This window comes from Guyanagaster necrorhizus (assembly GCF_019112545.1).
Source record: "Guyanagaster necrorhizus MCA 3950 unplaced genomic scaffold BT62scaffold_36, whole genome shotgun sequence".
Taxonomy (NCBI): Eukaryota; Fungi; Basidiomycota; class Agaricomycetes; order Agaricales; family Physalacriaceae; genus Guyanagaster; species Guyanagaster necrorhizus.
In genome coordinates this window covers 383,501-392,525 of record NW_025064915.1, presented here as the reverse complement: position 1 = coordinate 392,525, position 9,025 = coordinate 383,501, and the positions used below count along the sequence as shown (strand labels likewise).

Below are 9,025 nucleotides of genomic sequence, written 5' to 3'. Positions count from 1 at the left end.
CAGTCTCGCAGCAGTTCATCTCAAACTCACATTGCGCTCAAATAATTCCAGCTTCTCCTATCATGCTAGCTGCAGGATACCTCCAATCTACATTCGTATATCAGATGCCAGTCCCCTATAGCCATTCCTTTACCCCACCCACCTCCATCCCCCACTCAAGCACTGGCCTAATGACTACACCGTCTCCCATATCTTCGCCTCTCTCACCCAAAGGCAGCCTTTGAGCAACCGTTTAGGAGCCGATACGTGGTCAATACGGGCATCGGGGGGCATGGAAGCTCGCAGATAAGTGGGTGAAGGAAGAGTTTGAGGCGAGGGAAATGAAAAGGCAGTGACATGGTGAGTCTGTAAGGACCGTGGAAGGGATAGAAGATGACCGAAATATCCATGTGGAGCTCGCGTAGCACGGCGGCGGGGTCGGCGGGCATAATGGGAGCTTAGCCATTGACGGCGAACCTATTATGGACTTATTACAAGCGGAATAGGTTCATATACTACACGAAAAAGCTATTTACAAGTAAAAAGACATCGAGTCCGTGTAAATGACAGGCGGGATACGAGTAAAGTCTACTGATATCTACGGGAACAAGAAATCTATCCGAAAAGTTAATCATCCCAACCACGACACCACGCTCATGGCCTTTTCTTCTTCGAAGATCCTTCCGCCTCCGAGTTCCCAACCTCGCGTTTCAGCTGCTTGGCAGGACTAGCCGGAATATAACCTCGCTCCACAGTGGTAAACTGGTTCTCGCCGTATCTGCTCCCACCAGGCGAACGATCAAGTGCAGCCACGCCATTGTTGCGAGACGGTCCGGGGGTAGAAGATGTCTCAGTGGCAGGTGGCGTGCGTACAGTGACAGATGGTCTGCCGGCAATCTTGGAAAGGAGAGCCCGGTATCCAGCCTGCACATCGGAGTAGTACCTAGAAAATATTGAGCAAAAACGTCCTTTTGCAAGGAGAGTTGACGACTTGCTCGGCTTTTTTTGTGTATACACGAAGAAGTACCTCTCCAAAGACCGATGGTACGAGGCTCGAATAGTCACCCGGTTGAGCGATAGCACACACTAGGTGATGGAACACTCAGATCAAACCAGGGCAGGGAGGAGGAAGCGCACCATCAGGCCGAGCCTTGGAATAGAACTTGACGTGGCGCAAGGGATTTTCATCAAGCAAACCGTAGTGCATGGGTGAAAAGGATACAATGACATCATCAGGTGTAAGCCCAGAAGGCTCGGTCATATCATTGTGTGCTTCCCTAACAATCTTGGCTGGCGTTATCTCCCCCTCGAAGAACTTGTGGTCAGCCCAATCAACCGTTTTATAATCGACGCTCTTGTACAATTCGCGGGTCCGGATACGGTCAAAAATTGCAGCAGCAGGAGCCAGATCCTTGTACATGAGTGAGATGTTGTGCTTACTTCAAAAGATGGATACTCACTGGATTGCTTAACGCTTCGTATTCAATTTGCGTCATGATATCGTCGGTCAAGTATGTGAATTTTGCGGGATCAAACACCCGGGTGGCTATTTGCAGATACGGCTCAGCCAGGAGGAGAGCGTCAACAATCATGTACTCAATGGCCGCGGCTGCAATGAAATTGTCAGTTATTAGCTCTCAGAAGGTCTGAAGAAATTCTTACCCGTCTTGTGGTTATAGATCTGTTTGTACAAGCGGAATCTAGTATTGTACACCTCATAGATATTGTTGGCGTCCTTGATGTCATAACAGATCTCGCCATCTATCACTCGGGCTGACTTGAGTAGGCTGAAACGCTATCAGGAATATTGGCAGAGCGAACGTTTCTTCTGCATACCGTGTAAGATTGATCTTGATGGGTTCGCCAATCATATGGGAGTCGCGAACAAAGTAATCAAACCTGTCGTTAAGTGTCATCAAATAGACGGAAAGCAGGGACAATGGGCACCTACTTGTCCACATCCAAGCCATTTCTCTTGTTGGCTACGATATCAAAGAGAAACCCCTTTTCGGACCTATGCAAGGACTAAGAGGACGCGTAAATGGAGAGCGATCAACATGCGGGTCACATTTCGCCGGGTCCCCGGCGATTAGAGCTTTCACGAATTTGGTGTCTGCCTCCTCGATTTCGATATTGTTGGTCGTTACAAGATAGTCGAACATCATCTCAGAGCCTTGCTCATGCTTCCACGGTGTTTTCAATTTTGGTCTAGTAAAAAATCACTACCGGTCAGTTTACACAGAAGAATGAACGTACAGTGCCATTGGCATAAACGATGCATCCCAAACGTGGCTCCATGGTCCGTGTCCAAGGTCATGACATAAGCCGGCAAGTTCGACGCACTCGATGTCCCTATCACTGATCCCGAAGTCTGGTTGTTTCGTTTGTAAGTTCGTAGCCAGAGTCTTGGCGAGGTGCGCAACACCTTTCATTGTCGTGTCAAAGACAGAGAGCCCAGAATTCGGATGGCGCACCTAAGCAATGCTCAAATCTATTATGTGAAGCTCCAGGCCAGACGTAGTACGAAGTTCCCAGTTGTTTGATGTTGCGTAGACGTTGGAATTGGCGTCTATCTTGCAATTAGAATTGACACGAGTCATTATACCAGCTACGCACGTATCTAAAAAGACGGAAAGTCGAGGACTGACTTCAACTAAGGGCTCTATCAGATAACAGGGAGCTATAGGACAGAATGAGGTCGTACTGAGGTCGTGAATGGGATCCTTAATGAATCTCAGGACAAAACGATTGGCTCCAGGCATGATATCTTGAGTAGCTTACAGGAGTACTTGTCGATATTCTTTCAGTTTCCCCGCGTAAACACGAAAAGGCAGGCCCTGATGGAAGAATGTGGTAGAAATGAAAGAAGGAAGAAACGGCGAATCGGCCGCGGTCGTTCTCACGTGCTCGCAGGGATCACGTGGTAAACGGTCCGATATCCGGTATCCAATCAGATATCATGTTCTTAATTATAAAGTTCTTCTCGACCTACGAGTATCCAAAGCTCTCCACAACTCTGATTTTCTACCAGTCGTCTCTTCATGGATTCTCATTCTCTTAGGACTCAGAGTATGAAATTGGCAAGGGGCAGTCTAAAGGAAAAGAACAGAGCTGTCGCCAGCTGAAATCTCGAGGATATCTGCCCTTTTGGCAAAGTCTAGGGACTTGGGCTTTCAATCCGTCCCACAGAACCTATACGCTGGCACAATAATCCCGCTCTGGATGTGGATGATTGACGGTCGGTATCAAAAGAAAATGAAGTATTCCCTAGATTTCCCCCTCCGACTTGTGTGTTCCCGGGTTGCGTGCTGTTCTCGATAATCTTCCACATAACATTGGAAAGGCCAAACACAATGACGAATTAATGCAAGTACTTGTTATATAATGTAATTCGACCTCAGTATAATCAACTTCTTCATGATCCATTTATCCAGCCCGAAGTAAAGAAATCTAAGGACGCAGAGTTGCCACTGGACATAGTTCGAAATCATCTCACAAGTATCATCGATCAGTTTCAATGAGGTGTCTCCTGGCCACAATGTACGAACTCGCTGCACAATATCATCTCTGGATGTGTCTCCAGCTCTTGCACATGATACGACGATACCTAATATGCTTTGCGGAACTTATAAACTCAGTACAAATTCTACAATGACAGAAATTTCAAATTCTTCCCTATCACATGGCTGTGCAGATCGTTTCTTTCCATACGCGCGTCGCCACAATGACCAGTCCGGGGTCTGAGCTCCCTTTTGAGCTCATTGAAGCCATTGTTTCGGATTTCTGGTACTCAGAAATTGCTCAAAAGACCGTATTACCTTCATGAAATCCTCTCTCGTCAACAAACTCTGACAAGAGGCCTTTGCAGGTATTTCTTCGTTCTAACGGTCGCATATCTTGTCTACCTCAGCATTTTCATTCACGCCAATAGTTCCCTGATGTACCGCTCTGAACTGCCCCATTAATAGAGGCGTCGGGTAGTCCCCAGTGCCAGTGAAGACGATAACCAGAATTTAGATTATGGAAACCAAAAAGGCAATTCAGACCACAACAGAACGATGGCGTGGTCTCGGAGGCATGTGTGTGTGTTTGACAGGCCAGGCTTTCGTACTGGACGACATTTCGCACACTCAATCTGCGATTCCGAGGAAATCGAACTTCACTGACAAGAATGGATGAGGGTTCGCAATGAGTACTGTTTGGTAAAATGCGTTCTCAAGCGAAAGAAAGGTAGGGTGCAGGTTTGTCACACATCTCAACAGAACTTCATAGTAACGATTCTCTAGCCCAAGGTAAAGACAATCAAAAACCTAGAACTATCCCTAGACACTGTTCGATGTCGTATCAGAGGCATCCCTAACTGTGATTGTGCATCTTGATCCCTATATCCGAGGACGCCGCAGATCGTCGCTTCATGCCGCAATTTCGGGGCGGAAACACCCAAGAAACCTTTCCGAATATCGCTCAAAAATTTCTCACTATACACCACATGAACGACTTCATGTTTCTCAACTTGAACATGAATCATCACGCTCCACAAATGCCCGGGGAACCCAGGGCTATTCTTCTCATCCAGTAAATCGGGCAATATCGAGTGGCCAGAAACTCAAAGAGTTTTCTCGCGGATTAACAGCGGGAAGTGGCAATATATGGGACAGTTTAAGATGGAAAGAGCTGCGCCTCTGTCAGTGGAAGAATGGAAGGGGGCAGAAACGTGTTGTGAGCGATCTCATATACTAATGGTCACATTGGTAGAGTTACTGACCTGCTCCTAAGGTTGTCTCAGCTTGGGCTCACAAGATGCCCAAGTAAGGATATGGTACTCGTTGCAGAGCTATCGTTCATCTACGCCATCCGGCAGAAATCGATCCTCCAAGGCATTTAGGTATTGGCAGTATGGAAAATGAAGTGCGCGGGGTATGAAGTTGATTTCCAACGTGAGCTTGTTGAAGGGTCGCCGGACTGGGTTCCACAACCCCCGAACGCGGCTAAGAATCAAGGAGCACCTTGGATGGGGTCAAATCGAAGGCGTGAGGAGCTCCAGGGTAGTGAGATTCTGAGGACGACGATTCTGCCATCTAAGGAGCTAATTTATCGTCCCAAGGGAACAAAGACTCGGCCCATCGTAGTATGATACATCGCTGGAAGTTCTTGGATAGAGCACTGTTCTGATCATTGCTGTAAAATCAGAGTGGATACACAATGTCATTCCAACATATATGAGAACAGTATCCATATTCTCAAAGTGTCACCGGTACCCGCACTAAGCATAAGGAGGAAAGGCGCCGAACCAAAGCCTAGTATCCAGCGAGCATTAACTACTAGCCGATGATAACCGACTTTCTGGTAACAGATCCTGCGAAGCCATATAGTCGTGCGAGGGACAGGCGGTTCTCGATAAGCAGACCATTTCCGAAAGTAGCGGAGACGTATACAGAATTTTTTTCCACTAGGGAAATCCAAAACTACTTATATATAAAAATTCCTCACAGCGACTGCAGAGAGGCTGGCAGGCGAGAAGATAGTGTCGGCTGTCCCGCGGAACAATTATTGAGTTGACGGAATTTGCCGTAAACCAACTTTCACCACTGCGTCTACCACCGTGACATGCCCTCAGTAAGAGTATACCATGCGTAGCAACGTGCTCAACTAACTTTCTGTGCTTCCTGCAAGGAGAATGTGGATCCTCGCGACCTGGAGGAATACGAGCCTCGTCTACAGTGGTGGCGCTCGTGGGCAACGTGGTTTGCAACACGTGGATATCAGCTTCACGAATTGGTCTACGAAACTGAGGGGGAATACACGGAACTCACTACAACGCTATTGCCTGCCATGAAGGTCCGTGAAGGAACTGGAGAATCCACAGATCCAAGCCCTTACGTGTACATCGAGGCCGACGTGGATTCGCAAGGCGCTCTTCAAGAGCCTGAGATGTCGAGGGTTCAGCCTATCCCGTTTCCCAATACTGCTTTTCTATTTCTTTACTGGACCTTCTTACCATATATATATCACCAACCCCTTTTTGTCGCATATACCTATCGTTCCACCCCTCTCTGCACATCAATTGATCACCACCATAACGTGTGACTAACTGAGCTGTATTATTCCTAACAGGTTCTGGACCCCGTGCTCATCCCTCTGGGTTAATAACACACGTTCTTAACGGTCAAATCAAGAAACTGCATAGATTGTACAAACGAAACGTCGTATTCCCCCTATCATGACAACTACATCACAACAAACCATACCCATCAAACTAGATGATGACGAGAAGTTCAACGACGAGAACTGGGCAGCATTCAAAATGATAATGCTGACCGAAGGAAATACCCGCGGACTCGTCAACTATTGGGAAAACAAGGTCTCAATCCCCGGTCAGACTATAGCGCCACTACCATCCACCCCCATCAATAGCCTGACTCCCAACCTGCTCGAATACGCACAACACGAGAGCGTAGCACTTGCCTCAATCGTTCGCAACGTCAAAGACATATTTGGTGTTGGAATAAACCCCAAGAAGCCATCTCACGAGGCTTGGACTATTCTCAAGACCCAGTACAGTGCCTATTCAGACTTGATTCGTAGCCGTAGGGAGAGAGCACTGAAAACTATGAAATACCAGGACGGAGAAAAGGTTAGCGGGGATGGAGGATATGTAGAGAGGATGTGCAAGCTCAGGAAGGAAGCAAACGACGCCGGCGCAGCTATAGACGACAAGAGTTTCAAAACCACGCTACTCGACTCATTCCCTGAGTCCTGGGACTCGGTCGTCAGCACTCTATATGCTTGAAGCAGCCTCACTATCGTTATCGGACGTCTCATTGCCCACGGCGAACACGTAGTCAGACAGAACACTGCCAATAACTCCTCATCCGCTCAAGAGTCTACAATTCAGGAACTCCAAGCGTCTATCCAGGCTCTAACCCTTCAAGTTCAAAGCCTTTCTTCAAGGAAGAATACGGCCCCGGGGTCGGACAAGTCTCACAGCCCGAATGACGCTTGTAAGGGAATAGGCCATGCTCTCGACGAGTGTTGGAAATTAGGGGGAGGAAGACAGGGTCAATACCCGCCTTGGTGGAAAGGGAAACGGGACGCACCTGTGCCTAGCTCCGGAAACCTAGCCACCTCCAACACGTCATCATCCGATCCAGGTTCCGTCTACACAAACGTCACTGCACTGAACACGCGCATCGACGAGAAAACCCTTAAGACCATCGAGAAAGTCTGGAGAGAGGAAACAGCACTAGTGGTCAATAATACTAGTCAAGCATTAGACAACTCACTGCTGTATGGGGACTCTGGAGCATCCACCCACTTTATCCGAAGCAGAGATTCCTTCTTCCACTACAGGCCCTTAGGCAAAACGTCAGGAACTTCCTCGAAGGCCGGAGCATCACTGAATATTGAAGGGATCGGCACTGTAGCCCTGAAGTCATCTACTGCAGGTTCACAAAACGTATTCATCCTTAGCAAAGCTCTCCATTGCCCTGACATCTCGGCAAACTTAATCTCAATCAGTAGGCTGGATAAAGAAGGGTGGTTTATCACCTTCGGAGGAAACCAAGCAACTTTTGTAGACCAAAACGGAGCCCCACAGTTCACCGCAAGGATGGTAAACGACCTGTACGTGATTAATGGAACATTGCTGCATAGTGAGGAATGCACTGCACTCACGGCGAGGTCACTAGAGGTCGCAGTACCCATGGAAACATGTAATTTGCCCACCTCGGGAGTTAGTCGAATTGACGAGTTGAAGAAAAAAAAAAAATTGGTAGATGGCCTAAACATCAAAGCTGGAGAACGAGCTGGAGGGAACCATGCATCCTAGGTAACCAGAAAAGACGACCGTTTGACGCCGATGTCGTAAGGCGTGCCTCAAGCGGAACGAAGGACATCACGTGACAAATACGTTACATTTTTATAAAAAAGCCTATCTACTCCTGCATATGGAAGTAAATGCCAAATCTGGCTCTGAGGGATTGTTATTTTGCATAAATCCTCAGCCTCTGCTGCTCGCTCAAGGAGTGGGATGTAACTGGCTATAATGAAGGCCTCAGAGACTGCCCTCAAATCAATTACAATGTGTGAATGGCTATTATGTGCTTTTGGTTGGTGAGAGATGGGGGTGGTGGTGGTTCAAGAAGGTTGAATGGGTTGCAGATTAGGGAAGGGAATAATGAATGCATAAATATGCCAATTACAGTTGTGCTTGCAGGGCAGGGTGTTCCCAAATGTAGGTGGTTCATGTTTTAGAAGACCACCAACCAAGAGCTTGTATAATGGACTCTGAAAGTCTGAGTGATACATAAAATGTAGCTCCTCCAGCCCTAGCAGAGTGGCCATCAAAGTCTCTGCCTAGAATTGCAAAAAACTTCTTGTCAAACTAATTTCATGATGGAATATCACTATTTTCATAAAGGAAGAGTGGAGCATGTGAGCCATAAAGAAGATCTTGATGTTTTATATATTGTGATAGGAGTGTGACTGGGTTGGTGAGCTCCTGTCATATGAGTAGGATGTCAGTGCCATAGTAGAAGAGATCAGATTTGTTGTAAGGAAGATGATATTGTATATTATTCTTTTGGAGAATGAAGGAAGAATGTTTGATTATTTTGTGAAAGTCCTGAAGTTGTTTGTCATTTTTCCAAATAAGCTCACCTGACTGGTGACAGCCATAAAAGTAGCAAGCAAGAATGGTGGCAAATAGGAGGTCATCATAAGAATCTGAGATGTTAGTGAGAAGACAAAAGGTGATCAAATAGAATAATTGAAGGGGTAGTTTTTGGGATGTGGGATCATCTCTTGTCTTTCTTGAGCCATGGATAGTAGCTTGCACCATGGGATGTTTGTGACTGGCATCAAAGTCAGAATAGAGGTCTTTTAGAAAGTGATAGACTCCAGTCAAGTATTTTAGGCCAGATGAGATGAACTAGGATGTATAGGTGATGTATCTGCTGAGAGTAAGTGATGTTGGTTCAAGGGGCAGTGCATGAGTAATGCAAAACTGTATGTAGTCATATGCTCCTGTTGCATAACTCTTTGCTGC

The 9,025-nt window shown here is 46.8% G+C and overlaps 5 protein-coding genes across 5 annotated transcripts; 2 read left to right on the top strand and 3 right to left on the bottom strand.

The window, feature by feature from the left end:
• Positions 1–431: 431 nt before the first annotated feature.
• On the bottom strand, positions 432–2,839 carry BT62DRAFT_936962 (HD-domain/PDEase-like protein). Its single transcript, XM_043187219.1, has 12 exons — positions 2,684–2,839; positions 2,596–2,632; positions 2,454–2,548; positions 2,236–2,404; positions 2,041–2,187; positions 1,931–1,993; positions 1,816–1,878; positions 1,642–1,766; positions 1,440–1,588; positions 1,117–1,390; positions 975–1,065; positions 432–922 (listed from the first exon to the last, which is right to left on the bottom strand). The coding sequence occupies exons 1-12, from the start codon at positions 2,739–2,741 to the stop codon at positions 634–636; spliced, it is 1,560 nt and encodes a 519-aa protein (XP_043035154.1). The 5' UTR covers positions 2,742–2,839; the 3' UTR covers positions 432–633.
• A 1,141-nt stretch (positions 2,840–3,980) lies between these two features.
• Positions 3,981–4,928, top strand: BT62DRAFT_478107 (uncharacterized protein). Its single transcript, XM_043181095.1, has 4 exons — positions 3,981–4,209; positions 4,266–4,271; positions 4,328–4,698; positions 4,756–4,928. The coding sequence occupies exons 1-4, from the start codon at positions 4,155–4,157 to the stop codon at positions 4,789–4,791; spliced, it is 468 nt and encodes a 155-aa protein (XP_043035153.1). The 5' UTR covers positions 3,981–4,154; the 3' UTR covers positions 4,792–4,928.
• A 1,237-nt stretch (positions 4,929–6,165) lies between these two features.
• BT62DRAFT_936958 (uncharacterized protein) lies at positions 6,166–7,191 on the top strand. The gene is made up of 3 exons (XM_043187218.1): positions 6,166–6,235; positions 6,298–7,000; positions 7,077–7,191. Exon 2 carries the CDS (start codon positions 6,590–6,592, stop codon positions 6,767–6,769), a length of 180 nt encoding a protein of 59 aa, XP_043035152.1. The 5' UTR covers positions 6,166–6,235; positions 6,298–6,589; the 3' UTR covers positions 6,770–7,000; positions 7,077–7,191.
• A 71-nt stretch (positions 7,192–7,262) lies between these two features.
• On the bottom strand, positions 7,263–7,825 carry BT62DRAFT_936956 (uncharacterized protein). The gene is made up of 3 exons (XM_043187217.1): positions 7,654–7,825; positions 7,528–7,600; positions 7,263–7,482 (listed from the first exon to the last, which is right to left on the bottom strand). Exons 1-3 carry the CDS (start codon positions 7,689–7,691, stop codon positions 7,324–7,326), a joined length of 270 nt encoding a protein of 89 aa, XP_043035151.1. The 5' UTR covers positions 7,692–7,825; the 3' UTR covers positions 7,263–7,323.
• Positions 7,826–8,482: 657 nt separating this feature from the next.
• BT62DRAFT_907692 (uncharacterized protein) lies at positions 8,483–8,887 on the bottom strand (the record flags this gene model as incomplete). The annotated part of the gene is made up of 1 exon (XM_043183671.1): positions 8,483–8,887. A coding segment is annotated over one exon (405 nt), but the record flags the coding sequence as incomplete, so codon positions are not given.
• Positions 8,888–9,025: the final 138 nt, after the last annotated feature.

What these genes read in the sequence shown, in the direction of transcription:
- BT62DRAFT_936958 (XM_043187218.1), top strand. Translation starts at nt 6,590, where the DNA reads ATGAAATACCAGGACGGAGAAAAGGTTAGCGGGGATGGAGGATATGTA.
- BT62DRAFT_936956 (XM_043187217.1), bottom strand. Translation starts at nt 7,691, where the DNA reads ATGTTTCCATGGGTACTGCGACCTCTAGTGACCTCGCC. An exon ending in CGACCTCTAGTGACCTCGCC is followed by an intron (nt 7,601 to 7,653) that starts GTGAGTGCAGTG and finishes AATCACGTACAG; the next exon opens with GTCGTTTACCATCCTTGCGG. An exon ending in TTGCTTGGTTTCCTCCGAAG is followed by an intron (nt 7,483 to 7,527) that starts GTGATAAACCAC and finishes ATTGAGATTAAG; the next exon opens with TTTGCCGAGATGTCAGGGCA.
- BT62DRAFT_936962 (XM_043187219.1), bottom strand. Translation starts at nt 2,741, where the DNA reads ATGCCTGGAGCCAATCGTTTTGTCCTGAGATTCATTAAGGATCCCATT. An exon ending in GGATCCCATTCACGACCTCA is followed by an intron (nt 2,633 to 2,683) that starts GTACGACCTCAT and finishes TAGAGCCCTTAG; the next exon opens with TTGAAGTCAGTCCTCGACTT. An exon ending in GACCCGGCGAAATGTGACCC is followed by an intron (nt 1,994 to 2,040) that starts GCATGTTGATCG and finishes GTCCTTGCATAG; the next exon opens with GTCCGAAAAGGGGTTTCTCT.
- BT62DRAFT_478107 (XM_043181095.1), top strand. Translation starts at nt 4,155, where the DNA reads ATGAGGGTTCGCAATGAGTACTGTTTGGTAAAATGCGTTCTCAAGCGA. An exon ending in GAAGGGGGCAGAAACGTGTT is followed by an intron (nt 4,699 to 4,755) that starts GTGAGCGATCTC and finishes CCTGCTCCTAAG; the next exon opens with GTTGTCTCAGCTTGGGCTCA.